General features: G+C 39.3%; 1 protein-coding gene across 5 annotated transcripts in view; it reads left to right on the plus strand.

Moving 5' to 3' along the window:
- The window catches only part of IGSF5 (immunoglobulin superfamily member 5), a 44288-nt gene extending 28842 nt beyond the window's left edge, over positions 1–15446 (plus strand). For 2 of the 5 annotated variants that reach the window (XM_070750469.1, XM_070750470.1), the window contains exons 4-9: positions 2172–2204; positions 3034–3159; positions 5291–5315; positions 8627–8721; positions 10918–10994; positions 14749–15446. In XM_070750469.1, the coding sequence (XP_070606570.1) occupies positions 2172–2204; positions 3034–3159; positions 5291–5315; positions 8627–8721; positions 10918–10994; positions 14749–14844 (452 nt within the window). In that variant the 3' untranslated portion in view covers positions 14845–15446. The remainder of the gene's footprint in view (positions 1–2171; positions 2205–3033; positions 3160–5290; positions 5316–8626; positions 8722–10917; positions 10995–14748) is intronic. The other 3 variants (XM_070750472.1, XM_070750471.1, XM_070750473.1) reach the window with 2 other exon arrangements.
- The last annotated feature ends 9163 nt before the right edge of the window (positions 15447–24609 follow it).

The following is a 24609-nucleotide window of genomic DNA, read 5'->3' on the forward strand; positions in this document are numbered from 1 at the left end:
GAGCCCCCCAAAGCTGCCGGGATTGCGGCCGCCCCCACCCTTCCTGCAGCTTGGAGCTCTTATAGAGCTCCTCAGCCCCCTGAAGCTGCTGGGATTGCAGCAGACCCCCGCGGTAACATTTCGGATAATGAACAAAATTTTCTGTGGCTGTTCGGTATCCGAATTTTTGTTCAGATACCGAAGCAAATTTTTGCCGAAAATTTTGTTCGTTATCTGAAATGTACGAGAACCAAAGCGTTCGAGTACCGAGGTACCACTGTAATATGTATTGCTGCAATCATGTTCCTTTTACAGAAAGAATCAAAGTATTTGGAGATAGATGCAACAAAGGCTCTTTTATTGGCATGTGATCACTAGTCTCCTGTCCAAAAGAATGCCAAACAGTCCCAAACTAAAGCAATGTTTTAGGTTCTCATCTTGGAAACATTATGTACAAATGATTTTTAAAAAGCAACACAGCACTTACAACCCAAATCTGCCAACTAATAACAATATGCCCAACTAATAACAGAGCACTGCACAGCAAGACAACTAGACACAAGAACAGTTTTTTTCCTAACGCCATCACTCTACTAAACAAATAATTCCCTCAACACTGTCAGACTTTCTACTAAATCTGCACTTCTATTCTACTAGTTTTTCTCATCATTCCTATAACCCATGTTGACTGTATGACTAACATGTTGTTCATATCCTAAGATTTTTATTAATATTGCTTCTTCATTGCTTATTTGACCCCTATGACAATCATTAAGTGTCGTACCACATGATTCTTGACAAATGTATATTTTATTTTATGTACGCTGAGAGCATATGCACCAAGACAAATTCCTTGTGTGTCCAATCACACTTGGCCAATAAAATTCTATTCTATTCTATTCTAATAACACTATGCCGTGACCCTAATATGCTCTGTCCCAGTATAGTAGCACCCTCTAACATAAGCAATGTCTTTTATGGTACCCATATAGGATTTCTTTTTCACATCAGGGCGAAAAGGCAGCAATTTGGTTTCTGTTATTTGTCTCCTTTCCTTCCAGAGTCATCAAGCTGTTTCAGTTTGTTTGCTCTGTCTAATACATTCTTCAGAAACCATAAGAAACAGGTAGATTATTACTTTTCTCCTACATATGAGTGGCATGTTTGCTAAATATTTAGGATAAAACTAAATAAACATTTATCATTACAGTAGTACAGTAATAGTACAGGAGAATAATACATTGTTTTGTATATACATATTCTTCAATTTAAAATAGTTTGCATGATACATCTCAGAATCAGAAATGATAACACTCTCTCTGTATGTGTGTGTGTTTGTGTGCACTAATGAGAGAGAGGAAAATCAATATAACTGAAGCTCCGCACATGCCACATACGTGATTGTTCTGTCGGGCTCTCTGGTAGACTCCTCCCAAAAATTCACAGGTACAAATTTCAGACACACACACGTTTGAAAATTCAAAACAATGTTCTTTATAATGAACATTCACTTAAACTAAGCCCTCTTTTGGTATAGCAAAGAGCACTGTTCTCCAAACAAACTGGTAATTTGTAAAAGTCCCTTATCAGTTCTGTGATACTTAGCTTGCTGCTGTGAGGCAATTCACAGTCCTTCCTCTTTCACAAAGTGAAACACACTTTGCCCTGGTTTAGTTTCAAAGCGGGGAAAAATCAGCACACAAAAGGTCAAAGTCAGTAAAGCAGTCACGAAACACAACGATCAGATAATCTTCCTCAATGGCCAAACCCACAGGCTGCTATTTATAGCAGCCTCACTAATTACCACAGCCCCACCCAACCACAGGTGGCCTCATTTTCTTTGATAATAATCTCTCCGATGTTGTTGCCTATGCATCGCTCTCCGCATGCGTGGCTGTATCATTAACTCTTGTTCTGAATCCAAGGAGGAGCTAGATAATTGATCTCTTTCTGAGCTGTCTGCCACACTCTCCTCCTCCCTGTCACTCATGTCTTCTTGGTCAGAGGAGCCTTCATCAGCAGATTCCACCGGGGGCAAAACAGCCCTGCAGCATGTGGATGTCTCCCCCACATCCACAGTCCTTGGGGCAGGAGCTGGGCCAGAGCTAACCACAACACTTGATACATATATAAAAGGGCTTTGACTGTGAAACTGCCATACTGACTTTTTTTATTCACTCTGGATTTTGCAGCTCAGAATGGAAGAAAACCAAATGCCATTAGATGTAAGAATGACATACTTAACTGATTATGGAGGAACATCATTCAATTATGGAGGAACATCATTTTTCAATAACAGGCCAATTTTGCTCCAAAGACGCATATATACTGAAGGCTGGAGAATATACAGTCTTTCTAATAATTAAGTTGAAGAGGAGACATGTCAGCTCCAATGTAGAAAATTCACATGCTGTCAGTATTTATTTATCAAATTGATATGGCTGCTATCAACACTTTTTCTGGGTGATTTGCCAAGCCCCAGCAAAACAAATGAAATGCTAAAAATCATATGCACTAATTAAACCCAGAAAACAATATAGATGCAGTGGATTTTTTTAAATAGGGAAAGATAAATTATCTGACATGAAAATGCATGCTCCTTAAAAAAAGGACAAAAGCTCAAAGTTAAAACAAAAAGCTATTACTCGTGATTAAAAAAATACCACTGTAAAAAGCATAAAAAGATTTCAATGAAGCTTTTTAGATAAAGTATTTCAGTTTACTCAAATCAAAGTACATTCATGTGCAGCCTCATTAACCTTTGTTACATTATGCAGTTCAGTTTCTTGAGATGCCCAAAACTAGAAATTAATGATTAATTTGTTCACTATAAATCATACCATAATTGGAATTAAGAAAAATAAAAGTAATGGAAGAGAAAATAAATTGATGAATTATCTGGGATTTCCAAAAATCTCCACTAAGAAACATTATTAATTAAAAATTGAGATAAATTAAGAATGACTTCATAGAGCTCATTAAAATAATTAGGAACATTTTAAATTGTTCATGTTAATTAATTGTAGTGCTTAACATTGCTTAATTTTTATTTAGTAGGATGTGATAATGAAGATTGGCGAACCCGAACTATAATTTTAGCTGTTGTGTTGTCAGTTGCTCTTTTACTCCTTCTGATCCTTATTATTCTCCTTATTATATGTTTCTGCAAAAGAAAGAAAGGTATGTGGGCCTTTTTAACTGGCTTTGCCTCTTAAACTTTAAAATCTAAATCTGTTAATTTTATGCCAGGAACATTCCCTGCTTGTTTATATGGGGAAAAGAAATGTTTCTCTGCTTTTATTTTTTCTGCAAAATAAAATCAGGCTACAGATAATTTGTAAGGGGGGGAAAAAAGATAATTAACATTTTTAAAATAATACACTTAAATGCATGTAATTGTTTACACATCAAACCTTCAATAAACTGGAGTAAGTTACTTCAGATATGGTATTTCTTTGTTTTTTTGATATAAAGCCCATTATTTCAACTGTTCAAGGCAATCTGAATAAAATACAAGTTTCTTTCCATTTGTCTGTAAAGTAACAGCCCTGTTATATAGGTTGAGTTAAGATATACCAAACTTCCTTAATTGAAGATAGAAAAGAAACCAAATCTTTTCAGTCCTAGTTTAGATTCTAGTCCAGGGGTCCCCAACCCCCGGGCTGTGGCCTATTACTGGGCTGCAGCCTATTCAAAACTGAGCCGTGGGAGAGATGGACATGTGAAACTCCACTTACATGGGTGGTGGGCAAATACATGAGCACAAAGCTCCCATCACATGAACAGAGATCACACACACACACACACACACAAGTGGAGATTTGGCGTGCGTGCTTGCCTGCCCACCACTCATGCCACGTTTTGAACAGGATGCAACCAGGTAGTGGACTACAGTTTGGGGACCCTCTCTTCTAGTCTGTGTTGGCAGCAACACCTGAAGGAAAAAAAAACCCTGATCTTTAAGAATTAGGTATCCCACAATGTGGCCATTATATCCATTTCAAACAGAGGGTCTTCTGCAATGTTGAATTTGAGGTTTTCAGGGATCTGCCCTTTCACACGATTTCATGTTTTTGTGCCTCCTTAATTTTGCAAAAGGCACCGTTATGGCTTGCCAGCAAGGAAGAGTAAGATTCTAGGCGCTCAAAGTTGAAGAGTGGACTTGAAATCAGTTTGTACCACAGTCTGGCATCTACAGCGATGATTGAATTACAGCAATATGGGAAGATGTAGAAAGATTAGGATCCTGAATCCACCAAACCAGGCACTCTTTGCATAGGTGAATCAGATTGCAATTCATATTTGCAATTTATATTAGGGAGTAGATTTTTTTTGTCAATAATAGACAAAACGTATACAGTGATACCTCATCTTACAAACGCCTCGTCATACAAACTTTTTGAGATACAAACCCAAGGTTTAAGATTTTTTTGCCTCTTCTTACAAACTATTTTCACCTTACAAACCCACCGCCGCCACTGAGATGCCCCGCCTCCGGACTTCCATTGCCAGCCAAAGCGCCCATTTTTGTGCTGCTGGGATTCCCCTGAGGCTCCCCTCCATGGGAAATTCCACCTCCGGACTTCCGTGTTCCATGTTTTTATAATGCTGTAACAGAAGTCTGGAGGTGGGGTTTCCAAGCAAGGGGAGTCTCAGGGGAATCCCAGCATTGCAAAAACAAAGGTCCAGAGGTGGGGTTTCAAGGACTTCAATATTTTTGCGATGCTGCAATTTCACTGATGCTCCCTTCTCTGGGAAACCCCACCTCCGGACTTCCGTTGCCAGTGAGCTTGTTTTTGCGATGCTGGGATTCCCCTGCAGCATCGCAAAAACACAGAAGTCCAGAGGTGGGGTTTCCCACGGAGGGGAGCCTCAGGGGAATCCCAGCAGCACAAAAACGGGCGCTTTGGCTGGCAAAAGGGGTGAATTTTGGGTTTGCACCCATTAATCGCTTTTCCATTGATTCTTATGGGAAATATTGTTTCATCTTACAAACTTTTCATCTTAAGAACCTCGTCCCAGAACCAATTAAGTTTGTAACACAAGGTATCACTGTACTTGGTTTTGGTACTAGATGCAGGATTTATGAATGGAAAGTTCTTGCTTCCTGCACAATGATAATTCACTTCCATTTCAATGAAAGTATAGGTCCACAACCACATCTCCCAACTTCTAGACTTGAAAGACTTGTGTCTGCAAATCATTTAATTAGATCCTGAAGAGATCAACATTATGAAAACAGATTTTTCTTTCCTAGTAAGTTGCCATACTTGTTTGCTATATTCTAAAATTTGTCCTTTTACTTTTCCAGAATCCAACTATCAAAGTGAGCTGAGGTAATAAGACAATTATCATTTTTAATTCCTTTATCGATGATGGCCTCAATCTTTTGAGTCTGTGAGCCTTTTTTTTCACTTCAGCAGTCCTTTTCATGCTTTGGTCTCAGATGTTGCCTTCATCTAGTTGCCAATTAAATTGAGACAATTGTCTTAGCAGTTCCAGTTTTAAATTTTGCCTTATATCATTGAAAATCATACTGGCTAGAAGATAGATGCCATAATCCATGTTAGAGCAGTATTATTAGTTTAATTAAAAGTTACTCAGTAGTGAGCAAGCTTTTGTGTTCTTAAAAGTTCATCACAGTCAAAGAAGATGGGAAACAGAGAGAGAAAAGGAGAAATTGTAAAGAATTGTACATAGAGGGGAAAACATGGCTAATCTTTGATCTAGGTCCATGTTTATATCAGCAACATAAATAAATTTAAAACAGGAGTTTTATATGGTTTTGGATAATTTCAGCTCATGCTGTAGGCCAATTTTATTGCAAACCTTCTCGTCTTCCCTGATTGAACTAAATACAGATTCTTGGTCGCACAACAATAATTTTTTTCATCCCCAAATCTCCGAACCAAACTGTTTTACTTTATTATTTTGTGGGGTCTGATTTGACTGTTGTATCCTTGTAAATAGTTTGGTTCCGTGTGGAAACGCTGTCTGAGCGAGAATCAGGAAGTCGCTCCTGATTGGCTCGGACGCAGCTGCTCTCTCTCTAGCGGGAACCGCAAATGTATAAAAGGAGCGGTTTCTGCCAGGTAGAGCAGACGGTATCCGCTGAAGTCACTTACCTTACTGAGCTGAAATAAAGGAACCGTTCTCACCTAACCCTGTCTCTGGGTCTACTTCATTGACAATTTCAGATGTCTGATGCAGATACTGAGACTACATAAAATGGCCCCGTGAAGCAAGTAGCTTGTTTAATAGGTCAATTCATAAAATGGCACACCTCTTGTGGTTCTCATGCCCAACCCAAAATGTAAATACAACTTATGATTACAGAAGAATAACTACTCCCTGTTTGGCTGATTATAAAGTATTTGGTGATAGCTATGTTTTCTTGCATAATCACAGTTTAGACAAGGTTTTGCACCCTTCAAAAATGGTGAAAAAGAATATACTGTAATTTTCCGAAATGCTCTAAATGGAAATTTCAATGCAAGGGTTCAGAAAACATCTGTTTTGTAGCCAGCCTTTCCTTTTAAAGCTTTCATGTTTAATACTCAATACATATTCCACAAGAGGTCACTGTGTACCAAAGTAGTTCACTGCACTGATGCTTCTATACTCCATGGGCTTTAGTATAGAATGTCTGTTACAGAAAGATATCTGAAACTGAGACAGGTAGAAGTGGTCCACTGAGCGCAACTGCCAAGCAAATTAGGTTACATCCTGTGCTTTTCTAAGAACTTTGAAAACAATCTCTTGAAAGGCAATGCTTGATAACAAATTGTTTCCAAATTAGCAAAATGAGTTTTAATCACTTGCAGAGATGAAAGCTAAATGATATGTTAGAATGCTCTGGAGTCTGGGGTTTTCAACTTTAAAAATGAAAGAAATATTCATTGTTATTATTTAAGACACCACAATTAAGAATCCTGGATGTTTAACACATCTTTTTGGAAGATTTCCTGCGTAGGTATGTGCATGGAAACCTTGTTTTTTCATTTTTCCTCCAAGGAAGAAAGAAAGCTTATTCCAGAATTATGGTTAATAATACAGTTTACTTCTTTTTCATTTTTTTACTGAGATAAATACTTGAAAATACATTTTTTATAAAAAGCTGAGAAAGAGAAAAGCCAAATCAACCTGTGGTTTTTTTGGATTATAGTAATGGAAGAATTTAAGGAACACAGAGATTCCAGTCCAACTATACTTTTATTTATTTATTAGAGTTGAAAGGGACCTTGCAGGTCTTCAAGTCCAACGCCCTGCTCAAGCACCTCCCCAGCCAGATGGCCGTCTAATCTCCTCTTGAATATGTCGACAATTGGGGCATTCACAACCTCTGCTGGCAGGCAGTTCCATTGGTTGATCTCTCTGACCATCAGGAACTTCATGAATATATTGCTGATAAAACTTCATTTAAAGCTTTTTCAGAACTAGACGAGTTTTAGCAAGCCTTACCTGCACTTAGCATACATAACATCCCCTCCTCTCTTAGTCCATCTGATTATAGAGAACCCTTCCATAAAATGATCTTTAAATTGAACTGATAGACATTCAAGTTCACAAAGAATGATCAATGTCATCTCCTCTGATGACTCTGTTGGCTCTAAATTCTTCAGTAAATTTAGCTAGCTGAATTTGAAAAAAATGATTCTTTAGACAATTCACTCTAAAAATTATCACTTGGTGGGTATTAATTCCAGAATTGTCAAAATGGTGCAGAACCTCCTGAAGTTTAGCAACTAAACTTTTTCCATTATTGATCCAATAATCAAGCAATATCAAAGGGGTATTGGCTGTAGGCATTGGATTTGGAAGCCGTTTAAGTGCTTTATTTATAATTTTGGCAAAATACAAATGTTATAATATACATCACAGTTTTTCAGATGGTAGATTCCCACATGTTTCTATTTGTAACATTTGCCTTTTACAAATATGAACATTGGACTTTAGGTGGAAGTTCACAGTAACAACTCCAACTAATGTCTCAATATGAATTGAGTCCCCATCAGATTTCTATAGGGAGGGACACATTAACCTCCCACAAAGTTATACAATTAAAATTAGGTGGAAGTTCAAAATGCCTTCAACCCAGAGTCCGGAAGGAGTTGAGCAGCTTAGAAATCCAACAAATAAAATAAAATAAATAAAATACAAATGTTTCAAAGTGAACTCCAGATTTCCAGAGGAAGGAACACAATGGTTTCCCTAAAGTTGTACAACTCATAATCAGCTAAGCCTTTCCTTAAACCTTTGCCAACTTCTTACAAATACACATCCTAACAAAGAAATACATTTCCTATTCTAGCAGATTTGTTGGTTGTTTCCTTAGGTTTCAATAAAACAAATCTTTTCCAGAAAGGAAAATGTTTTGCTACCTTTTATTTAACAAAGCTAGGCATGACTGGCAGTCTGCTATTGACCAATATTTGTTTTGTACAAACCTCAATCATAGCTGAATATTCCAGAGGGGGGGGGGTTAGGGAGGGAGGGAAGGAGAACCAACCTTGCTCTAGAACCCTTGTTTCGCACTATCAGCATTGTTTGATAAACTGCAAAGTTCACAGCCTGAAGAGAGTATCTTCTATTCATTCATATATCATAAATGATTTGGTTGCCAATGTCAGGTGTTTTTCTTTTATAGGAAGATTTCAGGGAAGAAAGAAAAAGGTAGAAATTTGGAAACTGTGAGTCACAGTGGAAAGGAAAACTATGCCTACAGTGCAGAGCAAATGCCACGTAAGTAACCTTTAAATAAAAAAAAGAAAGCTCCATATAGAACTTCATATATGCATTTTAAATTCAGCCCTGTTGTACTTTGATGGCCAGAAAGTAGGAAAAAATTAGTTTTCCTTAAAAAAGTATTGGGCTACAATTTCTGGCCTGAAAAAAATCGGGTAATTGTCAGACGATACAGTGGCTACGCTGGTTTGGAAGCCAAACAGAAATGAATTTAATAGTTGATTAAAGTTCTACAGAGGAATCATTGAGTCTGCCATCTGCACCTCTATAACTGTCTGGTTTGGTTCTGCAGTTCTGATCATCCTCTGAAATCTGTGTTGGCACAGACTTCAGAGGACCAACACAGACTTCAGAGGATGATCAGAACTGCAGAAAAAAACAATTGCTGCCAACCCGCCTTCCATTGAGGACCTGTATACTACACGAGTCAAAAAAGGCCTGGAGCTTCAATGGTGCAGCTATCCTGTTATTTAGTGGGCAGGGCTTTTAAAATGCAGATATATCAGTCTTAGAACAGTGAAACCTTTAACTGAATGACTTGAAAAGTTAAAATGAAATAAAGAAATGGATCTTGGTTTTTTAATAATATTTTTTAGTGAGTAGCAAAAAAGTGAGCTGTCTGAATTATTTCCTGAAGAAATTTCGTTTAAAAATATGGAGTAGACCGGTTACAACTGACAGTTAATGTTCTCTTTAAAAGGATATTTCCAGACCAATTGTCACAAAAGAAACTAATTGAAAATGTACCGTATTTTTCAGAGTATAAGACACAATCTTTTCCTCCATACAAGAGGCTGAAAATTGCGGTGCCTCTTATATTCCTAATGTAAAGTGACCATATTTTTACATTGGTAAAGAGGGACACCATTGATTGGGGGGGGGGGGGCAAAAATGTTTTTCTTTTTCTCTCTTCCTCCCTGCCTTTCTCTCTTTCTCTCCCCCTCCCTCTTTCTCTCTCTCTTCCCCCAGTTTCTAAGTTTTTTAGAAATAGTGATCTCTTCACACCCAATTGTCTTTGCACAGAAAACAAATAAGATGGCTTCCAGATACGTTACTACTTTTTTATCTTTTCTCCCCTAAGCATAATAAAATACAAAATGTTATCCTTTTTATTGATTCACAGAAAGTATTGTGATGCTCTTGCTTAATGCCAGGTCTGTTGTCAAGAAAGCCCCCCTTGTTCAGGATTTAATTCTGGGCTGACCTGACATGCATAACTGAGACCTGGCTGGGCCAAGAGGGGGGTGTTCCCCTCTCAGAGATCTGCCCAGACGGGTTTCAGGTTTTACATCAGCTGCAACTCCAAGCAAAGGGTGGTGGAGTGGCAGTCATTGTCTGGAAAAGTCTTTGTCCTCATAGGAGCCCTGCCCCTATGAGTAGGGTGTGAGTCTCTCCTCTTGAGGCTGGACTCAGGGGTTTAGTTGGGCTTGTTGTTAAGGTACCCGCCTCCCAGCTGAGTTGCAACAGCTCTGCCTGCGCTGCTAGAGTCAGTAGCCGGGTTGGCGATGGAGTGTAAGAAGACTTCAATTTGCCATCACTTGGTGATATCTTGGATGCAGCTCCTGCGCCACATGGGCATGCCTTATGGGTTCGCGCACATGCATGCATGCACAGTACCAAAAAAATCTATCAAAAAAGCTTAAAACAAGATGGCTATCGCATACACAGTGCCCGACTTGGCTTCTGCACATGCTCAGAAGCAAAACATAATAACAACAATAACAACAATAACAACAACAATAACAACAATAACAACAATAACAACAATAACAACAATAACAACAATAACAACAATAACAACAATAACAACAATAACAACAATAACAACAATAACAACAATAACAATAACAATAACAATAATAATAATAATAATAATAATAATAATAATAATAATAATAATAAATGCCAAATACAAGATCGCAACTGGATGCAGTGTCGGAAACTCACCTTCTGCACATGGTCAGAAAAAAAAACTATTAAAAAAATAAAATAAATAAAAATAAAAATGGCAGCATCCACCGATCGGCACTGATCAAACTGTTCCATGATGTCCCCCTGGACCTCATCGTGATGTCATTAGTGGGTCGCTACTGGTTCAGGTGAACCAGTCCAAACCGTGAGGAACCCACTTCCGTAGGCTACCATTTTTATTACCTACCACTATTATTGCATGTGTTCGTTTCTGTTTTGCAGGAGATCACACTTCCTTCCCAGTTTCAGAAATTGTTTATGATAGAAAGAAAGATATGAATGTGAGCTTTTCATCAGAGGTAAGTGGAATAACCTTTTTGAAATTGTAACATAGTTCATAAAGATGATTTCTTCTTAGCCAATATTCTGAGACTTGCAAGTAAAAGTATAAATTGGCATTTCATACCTATCGGTACTTACCTTAAAATTCAGATAACTACATATAAAGAGAACTATAACCTCTCAAGATATTTCCTACAATCTCAATTTATTAGTATCTAATCCCTGGGGTGGGGGTGTCTATGACAATTTGCTAGCATGGCCCACTCATCTCGGCCAACTCTGCCACAGCCAACTCATCACAATCAACTTGCCATAGCTAACTCACCATGGGAAAACTCACTGCAGAGTAAGAGTTACACTAAAATAAGAAAACAATTTTTTATGTGTTTGTTTGTTTGATTTTTATGCCGCCCTCTCCTTAGACTCAGGGCGGCTTACAACATGTTAGCAATAGCACTTTTTAACAGAGCCAGCATATTGCCCCCACAATCCGGGTCCTCATTTTACCCACCTCGGAAGGAAAATGGTGGAATAGAATCATTAAAGAAAGGATGGAAAAGGAAGGAGAGAATGAAATGTGAATGACAAAAAATAAAAATAAAAATTATTTATTTTAAATAATTAAATTGAATTGATAGACTATCCTGTAGCAATTATCTATTGCTGCGGTGAATTGGCCATGGCGAATTGGCCCATTTCATCCCTGGGCTGCGTAAGTGCCACATTGTCTTTTTGCAAATAAAGATGTTTTTCCTTCTCTTTCTGCTGATCTTCCTGCTAAGCCACCAACCAACTCAGTTGTCCCAAGTATCTGACATCCTGACCTTTGCTGTGTGATAATGAAAAGAAGTCAAAGATAGAGGGCACATGTGTTTTAGTTAATAAATCGTATTCTATATCAAGTACAAATCATACAAAAAGACAATTGTGATCGGCTTTGTAGTAACATGTCCAGGTCACCAAAATCTGAATCCATTTAGGAAGCGTTTTGTTTCATATACAGATGGAATTAAATGTATTAAATAAAAATGTGGCACCATAATATAGGGATCTACTATCAGCTGATTAATATAATGTATATGAAGAAATTAGAGTTACACAAAAATAGGTTTAAAATAGGATGAGAAAAAGTATAGTTCTTACTATGTTTTCCACTGTGATTTTCCAAGAATAGATATTTATTTCCATTAGTATTTTATTTAATTTTTTTTTTTTGCAGTAGCAATAACATAGGCTCTCACAATTCTGCATACAAAAAAGTCTACTTCTCTCTGACGTGATCTCCTTATTATAGTACATATAGTACTACTTTTGAAAATTATTTGGCAAGAGATCCTGCATTAAATGTCAACTCATGAATATCAGACAGTTGCTTTATGTGGCAAGCAAATCAACTGAAGAATAAAAAGTCTATTATAACCTTTCAGGAGTCATATTTCTGAAAGAAAGACAATTGGTCACTTAATTTATTGGACTCTGATCAAGCAACAATTAGTCATGGCTCAGACAGTCATAAAAGACTTTTTTATTGAGTTTCCAGTAAGATAAGCAGTGTTGGCAGGGGTGGGCAGCAGGCAGGATGGGGTGGAACACAGTTCCACCACCGGAAATGAAGATGCGTGCACAGCTCCAGTAGATCGGTGGCTGTCACTTCCTAGATTACTGGTCTCAGCTCAGCTCTCCTTTTTTCCCCTGCTGCTGCTGCTGCTGCTGTGTCTGCGCTCCTTGCTTTTTTCCTCTTTCCTCCTTCCTGGCCTCGGACGAGCTTCCCTCTCTCCTGCTCCCCTTCAGCCTCACGTGGCCACTTCCCACTTGAGGTGCAAGTACATTGACCATTAAGCCACACCCACAAAATAAGCCGCACCCACATTGTGGCAGTAAAATTTTTGGCTGCCCATTACTGAGTGTTGAGTTGCACCCAGTACGGGCTACACTGTAATGAGGCAATGGAAATGGAAATGTGCACACATCTATGAGTTCCTGGGTGTGTGCATGCATATGCCCATGTGAGATTCATACATCCTTCTGCATCGGCTGGAGGGGTTGGGAGTGGGAGGCACTGTTCTTCAGTGGTTCTCCTCCTACCTCTCCAGTCAGTCGCAGTTGGATAAGACGGAGTGGCTGTGAGTTCTGCCTCCCAAGGACAATCCCATCTGTCCATCCATAACCCTGGGGGATGAATTATTGACCCCCTTAGAGAGGGTCCGCAACTTGGGCATCCTCCTCGATCCACAGCTCACATTAGAGAACCATCTTTCAGCTGTGGCGAGGGGGACGTTTGCCCAGGTTCGCCTAGTGCACCAGTTGCGGCCCTATCTGGATCGGGACTCACTATTCACAGTCACTCATGCCCTCATCACCTTGAGATTCGACTACTGTAATGCCCTCTACATGGGGCTACCTTTGAAAAGTATTCGGAAACTTCAGATCGTGCAGAATGCAGCTGCAAGAGCAATCATGGGCTTCCCCAGGTTTTCCCATGTTACACCAACACTCCGCAGTCTGCATTGGTTGCCAATCAATTTCCGGTCACAATTCAAAGTGTTGGTTATGACCTATAAAGCCCTTCATGGCATCGGACCAGAATATCTCCGGGACCGCATTCTGCCACACGAATCCCAGCGACCGATTAAGTCCCACAGAGTTGGCCTTCTCCGGGTCCTGTCGACTAAACAATGTTGTTTGGCAGGCCCCAGGGGAAGAGCCTTCTCTGTGGCGGCCCTGACACTCTGGAACCAGCTCCCCCCAGAGATTAGAACTGCCCCTACCCTCCTTGCCTTTCGTAAATTCCTTAAATTCCTTTGCCACCAGGCATGGGGGAATTGAGATATCTCCCCTGTGCCTATACAATTTATGTACGGTATGTTTGTGTGTACGTCTGCTTAATAACAGGGTTTTTAAAATGTTTTTAAATTATTAGATTTGCTGTGAATTGTTTTATTGCTGTTGTGAGCCACCCCGAGGCTACGGAAAGGGGTGGCATACAAATCTAATAAATAAATAAATAAATAAATAAATAAATAAATAAATAAATAAATAAATAAATAAATGAATGAATGAATGAATGAATGAATGAATGAATGAATGAATGAATGAATGAATAAATAAATAAATAAATAAATAAATAAATAAATAAATAAATAAATGAATAAATGAATAAATGAATGAATAAATAAATAAAAAATAAATAAATAAAAAATAAACAAACAAACAAACAAACAAACAAACAAACAAAAAACAAACAAACAAACAAACAAACAAACAAACAAACAAATGTGCTGGAAGCTAAATCTTGAGCGAGGATGCTCGCGTGGGTGAGATTTTGCCAATTGTCGGTGTTTTTTTGCTTCCGTGCATACATGGAAGTAAAGAAATTGCCAAAAATCAGCTAAATCACGCGTGCGTGAGCATCTTTGTGCGAGATTTCACTTCCGGCGCATGTGCAGAAGCTGAATCTCACGCCGAGTTCATAGATGAGTTCAAACTTTAAAGTAAGCCAATTTCAAGTATTGTATTGCCCAAACTATTATTATTATTATTGTTATTAATAATAATAATAATAACAACAACAACAACAACAACAGTTTATTAGATTTGTATGCCGCCCCTCTCTGAAGACTCGGGGCAGCTCACAACAAGTTAAGTAAATAGTGAAGTTTTTTATAAATTATAAATTTAATGGCTCTGGTTTTTAAAACTGTGTCACTTAGAATGAATAGATAATATTTACTAATATCTTGTTAACCTAATGTATTCTATTTAATCTACTAGGTGTTGCACAACGAATTTCCATCAGGAGAACTTTCTTCAAGAGCTAAAGTTTATCCAATTAATCCAGTCAAAATCAGAAATGTGACACTAATATAGGAAAACAGTTAAATTGCTATGTCATTTCTTAAAATTTCCTCATTTATTTGAAAATCAGAATCAATTTAATAATCTCTGAGGAATTTTAATGAAGAAGCCACTGTTTTTTTTGCCATAAATGAGAATGAATTTCTCTTTAAATATTTATTTTCTGTCTACTTTAAAATGTATTGTAAACTAGTTAATTAAAAATAAGATTTTGTTTAATTATCACCTCTTTTTGTGCAATTGCTATATTCTAAATCATAAGAACCAGAATGTTAATTTTATTTTTAAAATGCAAGCACTTATGATTTAAGATTAATAATTGGTTTTATATTCATATATTTCTGGTTGTATATCATACAACGATGACATGACAACAGAAACTCCTGCAAGGATATGTACAATTCATATTTAAAATAAATCCAACAAGGATTTCCATGAGAGCAGGTATAAAAGCTAAAATGAAATGGAATCCATTGTGACATGGCATTGAATAGATTTAATGCTATTGATCCTTCTCCAGTCAAAAAATGCACACTTAGCACGGTTTGTTTGCAAAACATTTTGTAAAATAGTATACACTTGAAATTTGCATTAAAAAGTATAATGCATAGTGATTTGCATTTTAAACATCTTTCAGCTGTGGCGAGGGGGGCGTTTGCCCAGGTTCGCCTGGTGCACCAGTTGCGGCCCTATTTGGATCGGGAGTCACTGCTCACAGTCACTCATGCCCTCATCACCTCGAGGCTCGACTACTGTAATGCTCTCTACATGGGGCTACCTTTGAAAAGTATTTGGAAACTTCAGATCGTGCAGAATGCAGCTGCGAGAGCAATCATGGGCTTTCCTAAATATGCCCATGTCACACCAACACTCCGCAGTCTGCATTGGTTGCCGATCAGTTTCCGGTCCCAATTCAAAGTGTTGGTTATGACCTATAAAGCCCTTCATGGCATCGGACCAGGTTATCTCCGGGACCGCCTTCTGCCGCACGAATCCCAGCGACCAATTAGGTCCCACAGAGTTGGCCTTCTCCAGGTCCCGTCAACTAAACAATGTCGTTTGGTGGGACCCAGGGGAAGAGCCTTCTCTGTGACGGCCCCGGCCCTCTGGAACCAACTCCCCCCAGAGATTAGAATAGCTCCCACCCTTCTTGCCTTTCGCAAGCTTCTTAAAACCCACCTGTGTCGTCAGGCATGGGGGAATTAAGATATTCTTTCCCCCTCGGCTTCCACAATTTATGTATGGTACGTTTGTATGTATGATTGGTTTTAAAATAAGGGTTTTTAGTTTTTAGTATTGGATTGTCGCACGTTGTTTTTATTACTGTTGTTAGCCGCCCCGAGTCTACGGAGAGGGGCGGCATACAAATCCAATAAAATGAAATGAAATGAATGAAATGAAAAAAAATCTTAGTTAGATATTTAAAAAAAAATTTTTTTTTTCAATAATTAAATTAGATTATGTATGCAGGAAAATATGCATAACAATATATTTCCAATATATTTGAGAAAACTTGTATTAAATACATATATTGGAAAGCTACAGTACATATATGCAATAATAACAACAACAATAACAACAGAATTGAAAGTGACCTTGGAGGTCTTCGAGTTCAACCCCCAGCTTAGGCAGGAAAGGAAACCCTATACTACTGAAACATTTATTGTTAAAAAACACTATATTACTGTGCTAAGGGACAACTTCCCTGAGTTTTACTTATTACTAGCGTAATTAAAGTTATCACTTTAATTACATTTTTTAATTATTTAGTTTTCTTATTAAACTAAATGCTGATTTTCTCTGTGTTATACACCTGTCATTTAAGAACATAGTTAGAAGTATGAGTTATTAAAATTGATTGGGCTTGTCTCCATTAATAAGTTGAAGTTCTCAAACTACTTTTTCCTCCTTCAATCATTTTTTGAAAATCTTTGCATTTTGATTATTGAATTTGGTTATTGTGATTATTACAAGTGCATTTTACATTATCAAAGTGCCAAATAAGAAATACCTAATTTTCACTGTTTTCTTTCTAATCAACATTTAAAATAGAAAGGCTGGCTCATCTTAAAGAATAACAAATTTATTCTGGCACTTTTGTGCATTGAAATATTCTTCATTACAGCAGTAAAATGTCTAAGTCACAATCAATTCCTGATGCCTTAGGAATAGATGACAATATACTAATAACTATATTATATAGTAAAGTTCTACACTTAGGCAAAAAACCCAAAATGCACAGGTACAGTATATGTTGTACCTTGCTCAACAGTAGTAACTGTGAGAAGGACCTTGGAGTCCTAGTGGACAACCATTTAAATATGAGCCAGCAATGTGCTGCAACTGCCACCTCAACCATAGGACTCCTGTTGGGGAGGTTTTTGCAGTCCAGGAGGAAAATATATTAAAGACTCAAATGAGAAAAACAAATCGAAGTTTTCTTCTCCTTGCTTTTCCTTTCTTGTGAAGACTTTTTCTTCTTTGTGAAGTGTAGTTCAGGGATGCACATGTCCTATCAGGTCAAAGGATTGAATCTAAGAGGGAGTCGTACAGGAAATAGCATGACTTTAAAGACTACAGATTCACTCCTGATTGGTCGTAGGGTGGTCTTAACTTGGAGGCTAGTTCCACCCAGCTTGGAGAAAGGATTAGGAGTAACATGATAGCAGTGTTCCAATATCTCAGGGATTGCCACAAAGAAAAGGGAGACAAGCTATTCTCCAAAGCACCTGAGAGTAGGACAAGAAGCAATGGGTGGAAACTAATCAAGGAGAGAAGCAACTTAGAACTAAGGAGAAATTTCCGGACAGTAAGAACAATTAATCAGTGAAACAACTTGCCTCCAGAAGTTGTGAATGCTCCAACACTGGAAGTTTTTAAGAAGAGATTGGATAATCATATGTCTGAAGTGAGGTGGGGTTTCCTGCCTAAGCAAGAGGTTGGACTAGAAGACTTCCAAGGTCCTTTCCAACATTGTTATTCTATTCTATATGGAAATAGTATCCATGGTCATTGCCTTCTAGGATTTCCCCCCAGTTTACCAGTTTCTCTACAGCTTTTCTATATAATTATATTATCACATACTACATAGATCTGACTGCTTAGTCATTCAATTTTAAGACCATACTAACTTTCCTGTCCCTTGAGGATACACAAAGTCTGATGCAACGTAGGGCTACCAAAATGTTTACTACCACACTGTGGGTGTGGCTTATGCAGGACGCCCTGCATTTTCTTTCAACATCTTTCAGTGCAAATTGAGTACTTTGGGGTGGAGCTCCATTTTCACTACTCCACTGTGTCCCCCCCCCCTGTCCGGGCAGCAGCCCACCCCTGGTCTGATGATAGAATAATGTAACTGGCTATTTTATCTACAAGAAGCTGCCCTGTCTTGCTCACTGAAATGTCATTCTTCAGTATGAAAATATGAAGATGCAATCTTTAAATTTGTTTCATACAATTAATTTCTATAGAGTTCATTGGTTAACAATTGTAAAATGATTAGCTTTCATTTTTGTGTGTGAAATAATCAGAAATGATGAAGTCCTGTCTTTCCCACTTGTATGCAGATCTTATGGCTCTTAGAGTATGCCCTCATGCTGACTATGGAGATCACTGAGGAATAAATTGGTTACTTAGCTTTAAAAAAAAGAAACAGGTTAAAAATACATTGAAAACTAAAATAAAGACATGGGGTAGCAAAAAATATTTTTTTCTTCCTTTATGAATTGCCCACACACATGGACTTATTTGACATACATCCAGGGGTGGGCTGCTGCCCAGAACGGGGGGACGGGACACAGTGGGCTAGCAAACATGGAGCTCCACCCCAGAGCACCCAATTTGCACTGAAAGATGTTGAAAGAAAATGCAGGGCGTCCTGTATAAGCCATGCCCACAATGTGGTAGTAAAAAATTTGGTAGCCCTTCACTGCATACATCTGAATCAAAAATGGGATACAACATGGCTTCACTATACAGTGGTACCTCTACTTAAGAACGCCTCTACTTAAGAACCATTTTCTACTTTAAAAAAAAATTCCCAGGAAATTTGAGAGCGGCACGAAGGCCCAGCCAGTTTCCTGCTCTTCCCCCTTTAATCCCGGCCATCTGGGCTGCCAGAGGAGCCTTTTGGTGATGCTTAAGAGGCTTTGGCAGTCCAGAGCGAACAAAGCATTTTCCCTTCTCTAGGCGCTTGGACAGGGAATAAACCTCTGCCAGCGCCCAGAGAAAAGAAATGCTTCCTTCGCTCTGGGCAGCCGAGGAGTCACCATAGCGAAGGAAAGGCGCCAGCTACAAAGTGAGCGTGCGAGAAGAGAGGGGAGCCCTTCAGCCTGGGAAGAAGGAGGCAGCAGGTAGCAGCAGCAGCAGCCAGTGGATGGAAGGCAGTGGATGGGAGGCAGCCTCGCGCTGGGTATATTGGAGGTGTGTGCTCCTCCTCACCACCTCAGAGTCCCTCTTTTTTTTTAAGCCTTAAAGTTTTGGCTTTTTTTGATTCCCTCACCTCACCTTCTTCCTTCGGCAGCGACTCTCCTCCTCTTCTTCCTCTTTCTTCTCCCACCCAAATTCTGAGCTTTTATTTCTTTCCTAATGGGTTTGCATGCATTATTTACTTTTACATTGATTCCTATGGGAAAAATTGCTTCTACTTAAGAACGTTTCTACTTAAGAACCTGGTCATGGAACGAATTAAGTTCTTAAGTAGAGGTGCCACTGTATTGTGATTACCGAAAACAGAACCGTAAAAAATAGTTAAAACCAAGCAACACTTGTTCTGAATCCAAGGAGGAGCTAGATAATTGATCTCCTTCTGAGCTGTCTGCCACACTCTCCTCCTCCCTGTCACTCATGTCTTCTTGGTCAGAGGAGCCTTCATCAGCAGATTCCACCAGCGGGGGGGGGGGCAAAACAGGCCTGAAGCATGTGGATGTCTCTCCCACATCCACAGTCCTTGGGGCAGGAGCTGGACCAGAGCTAACCACAACACCTCCAACGATATATTGAAGGATAATGAAAATATGCATTCTGACAAGACTTAGAAATGTCAGAGGAAAAAATAATAGTATGCTTCCCAGGATAAGGATTACTGTTCTTTAAACAAATAAATAGATGTTTTGCAAAAATGAAATAAACCCATCATTTTTATATTTTCGACTTTGGTGTACCTTACAAATGTTGTTTATAACCTGTTTTTGTTTAAGATGAGTCCTGTTGAAATATTTGTAGCCTAGTTAACTCCAATCGGCAGATAGATCACAAATCAGAAAGTTTTGGCACTATATTTTTCTACTTCCTTTGTTCAAAACAGTATTGTTACAAAATACTGAAAAACCAGTGGTATTCTGAGCTTAATTTAATGTATGGCTTGGGTTTCTAGAGACAAATGTCGCACAAACATATAGGATTTCAGACCTGTATAAACTTTCTTCAAGTTTTCCTTTTCAGTTTTGAATTTCACATAGAATAAGTTACCTGAATCCACTGAGTCACACATACTTAAAAATAGCTTATAGCCAACTTTCCACTGAGGTTTTTTTTTCCTTGTCTGCTGAAAGGATCTTGAATTTGTGTGGGTCTCTAACCTAACTAATGTATAATTTTAAACTTAATAGTGATTGCTACTCACAATATTGATAGCATTAATATAATGGCATATTATGCAACAGAACATAACACGCTTCAAATATAAATGAACTAATGGAGCAATACAAGGAATTTTGAACAATGATAAAATGTGCCGTTTCATTATTAATATACATGCAGTTTGTACCACCAATTCCGTATGTAAAGAGTTTCACATGATTAATCTCATTCCAAAAGTTGAAAATTCATGACTGAAAAGCGAGGTGGTGTTAAGGTGTGTGCAGAGCAAATCTTGAGTTATCAAGGATATACACATAGAATCAGGTATTGCAGTAGATATTCAGTAGATCATATTATAAGTAGATCATATTATAAGCAACTGCATTCTCTTTGATGATGATATTAAACTATTTAACACCACCGACAATGCTGCTATCTTTCAAAGTAATCTTGATCATGTAGCAGAATGGTCAAACAACTGGCAACTTCAGATCTCAACCGACAAGTGCTCTGTCTTACACATTGGCAAAAAGAATAAATAAATAAATAAATAAATAAATAAATAAATAAATAAATAAATAAATAAACAAACAGACAGACAGACAGACAGACAAACAGACAGACAGACAGACAGACAAATAAATAAATAAATAAATAAATAAATAAATAAATGCTACAGTGGTCATAAGTATTAAAAATATTCTTGTCTCTTTTTTCAATGCCATTATAACCTTGAATGGTCATTAAATAAAATGTTGTAAGTCAAGGACTTCCTGTATATGAAATAGGCATAGAAACATAGAAGATTGACGGCAGAAAAAGACCTCATGGTCCATCTAGTGTGCCCTTATGCTATTTCCTGTATTTTATTTTAGGATGGATATATGTTTATCCCAGGCATGTTTAAATTCAGTTCCTGTGGATTTACCAACCACGTCTGCTGGAAGTTTGTTCCAAGCATCTACTACTCTTTCAGTAAAATAATATTTTATCATGTTGCTTCTGATCTTTACCCCAACTAACCTCAGATTGTGACCCCTTGCTCTTGTGTTCACTTTCCTATTAAAACACTTCCCTCCTGAACCTTATTTAACCCTTTACCATATTTAAATGTTTCAATCATGTCCGTCCCCCCCTTTTCCTTCTGTCCTCCAGACTATACAGATTTGGTTCATTAAGTCTTTCCTGATACGTTTTATGCTTAAGACCTTCTACCATTTTTGTAGCCCATCTTTGGACCCATTCAATTTTATCAATATCTTTTTGCAGGTGAGGTCTCCAGAACTGAACACAGTATTTCAAATGTGGTTTCACTCTATACAGCGGGATCACAATCTCCCTCTTCCTGCTTGTTATACCTCTAGCTACGCAGCCAAGCATTCTACTTGCTTTTCCTACCGCCTGACTGCACTGTTCACCCATTTTGAGACTGTCAGAAATCACCAGCCCTAAATCCTTCTCTTCTGAAGGCATGGGGATCTATGTTTATTCTGTGTCAGCTCACTATTTTACAGTGTTTGTCATTTGAATCACAACGGCCAGTTGTAAATTCTGAGTCCAGTTCAAATGTTACTTTGCCATCAACCTGCATCCTATTATCAGAATCCTAAAGCTATCTCATTGAAATTTTATATAGTAATTAGTTCAAGGATGAGTTCTAACTTACCTCACTGTCAATTCGCTTCCTCCTGCGCCACATGGGCGTGCCTCATGGGCAGTAATGGGCAGCCAAAAATTTTACTGCCACATTGTGGGCGTGGCTTATTTTGTGGGTGTGGCCTGCTGGCCATATGACCAGGTGGGAGTGGCTTGAATGATCATCATCGTTCAAGTGAACTGTTAAGTCCTCGACTTACAACCTCACCAGTGTCACTCGCTGGGGTGACAATTTGCTTCGTGTTTGCCACCCTCTATTTCCTGGGACGCCCCCCACCTCAGGCTGGATAGCTAGGCAAACAGGTGACAATCAGATGTTGAGAAAAGAGGGGGAGAGGAGAAGGACCTCCCGCAACTCCTGCTGGTGCTGTTCTCCCTGCTGCTTTCGGAGGAGGAAGAGGAGGACGGGAGGGGGGATTTAAAAATATTGGAAAACCAAGGGAGAGTCACAAGGTTATTATTGCCGCATGATGCCTTTTCATCTCAGTTGCGGGTGGAGTGGGGGCTTCGCAAGGGGAAAAAGAGGAGGGGAGATTGGTAATCCAGGAAGTGACTGCCACCGGTGAGCTGGAGCTACGCACGCAGCTTCATTTCCGCCGGTGGAACTGCGTTCCATCCCGTCCTGCCTGCTGCCCGCCCCTGCTCATGGGCACATACCCACTTTGCATATGTGTGCATGTACTTTTTTTTTAAAGCCAAAAACAAGATGTCAACCACACACACAGTTCTGGAAATTTGGCTTCTACGCATGTGCAGAAGAAAAAAAATTAAAATTCGGAACCTTCACCACCACCATGGCGGTTCCCACAGACCAGCACTGACCGGACCATTCCATGATGCCATCGTGACGTCGCCAGCGGGTCACTCCCAGTTTGGGTGAACCAGTCTGAACCAGAAGGAACCCATCTCTGAATTAGATATGGATATGTGGGAGCAGTGTACACCTACTGTAGGTCCTATCTTAAAGACTATCAGATGAAAAATTATCTTTTCCTAAAGCCTGTTTTTGATAATGGGGAAGAGAGTTGTTTTACTTGTTAAAAGAAGCTTTATTTTAGAATTCCATAATGCTAAATAAACAAGACCCTGAGAAAGAGACAATACATGAAACTTGTTTTCTGCCTTGACCTTTCCAAGTGTCAATTGCAAATAATTGGAGAAAAGATGTGCTTTTAGCATCAGGCTTTTGAAATTTAGAGAAATAATGGTGTGTGTGTGTGTGTTTCCTGTGTGTTCTCTTGCCTGAATGGAAATTGAAAATGGTTAACTGATCATTAATATGTCTCATTCCCTTTTAATTAAAAGTCAACTGTCTTGGGTAAGTGCTGAGACATTGCTTTCTGTCATCCTCCCCACCACCCCAAGAAGTGCATCCTCCCCTGTAAGAAGGTCCAAAGAACTTTTAATTACTTGCATCAAACACAAGGCACTCTTGGATTTGACTTTTTCAGCTCCATACCATAAATCTTGATGTGATGCGCTATAGTGATTAAGGGGTTGGTGTGGCAGTGGGGGAAACCCAGGTTGAAGTCTGCCAGGCTTTCAGAATTATTGTACTGGGAAAATTGGAGGAGAATCTGCTTGGTAAGCTTCCTCAAGCAATTAGTAGGGAACAAATCCACTCTGATCGATAATGCACTTATTGCATTGTATTTGGAAGTTGCAATCCTTTTATTTTCCCCAGTGAATTGCAGCTCAGCACCTTCCATCAGGCATGACATTTCCCCCTTTCTCAGGGCCAATAGCAACCTAAATGTCAGAAAGGCACAGAGCTGCCGCTGTACTCTCAACGTCTCTCTTTGTGGGATTTGGGAAAGGCTAGAGCAGTGATGCCGAACCTTTTTTTCCTCGGGTGCCGAAAGACCATGCATGTGTGCTATCGCACAGGTGTGAGTGCCCACACCCATAATTCAATGCCTGGGGAGGGCAAAATCAGCTTCCCTCATGCCCCGGAGGCCCTCTGGAGGCCAGAAACGGACTGTTTCCCAACTTCTGGTGGCCCAGTAGACTCATGTTTTGCCCTTCCCAGGTTCCAAAGGCTTCCCTGGAACTGGGGAAGGGTAAAAATGCCCTCCCCCATCCCCCTGGAGGTTCTCTGGAAGCCAAAAATGCCCTACCAGAGCCTCTGTGTGAGCCAAAAAATCAGCTGCCGGCACACACATGCACACTGAAGATGAGCTAGGGCAATAGCTCATATGCCAGCAGATATGGCTCGGCGTGCCATCTGTGGCACCCATGCCATAGGTTTGCCATCACTGGGCTGGAGCCATGGTGGCACAGTGGTTAGCGTGCTGTACTGCAGGCTACTTCTGCTGATCACCAGCTGCCAGCAGTTTCACAGATCAAACCTCACCAGGCTCAAGATTCAGCCTTCCATCCAGGGCCACCATCAGGAATTTTGGGGCCCCATACAGCCTAAGTGTCGCCCCCCCCCGCCATTTTAAAACTATTTTAAGTCGCCAAGCCACTCCATCCCCCGGGGATTATTTTCCGCTTCACGCCAAGCGAGGCGGTCCCATAGGCCAGTGTTTCCCAACC

Source organism: Erythrolamprus reginae, chromosome 4, assembly GCF_031021105.1.
Source record: "Erythrolamprus reginae isolate rEryReg1 chromosome 4, rEryReg1.hap1, whole genome shotgun sequence".
NCBI classification, from domain to species: Eukaryota; Metazoa; Chordata; class Lepidosauria; order Squamata; family Dipsadidae; genus Erythrolamprus; species Erythrolamprus reginae.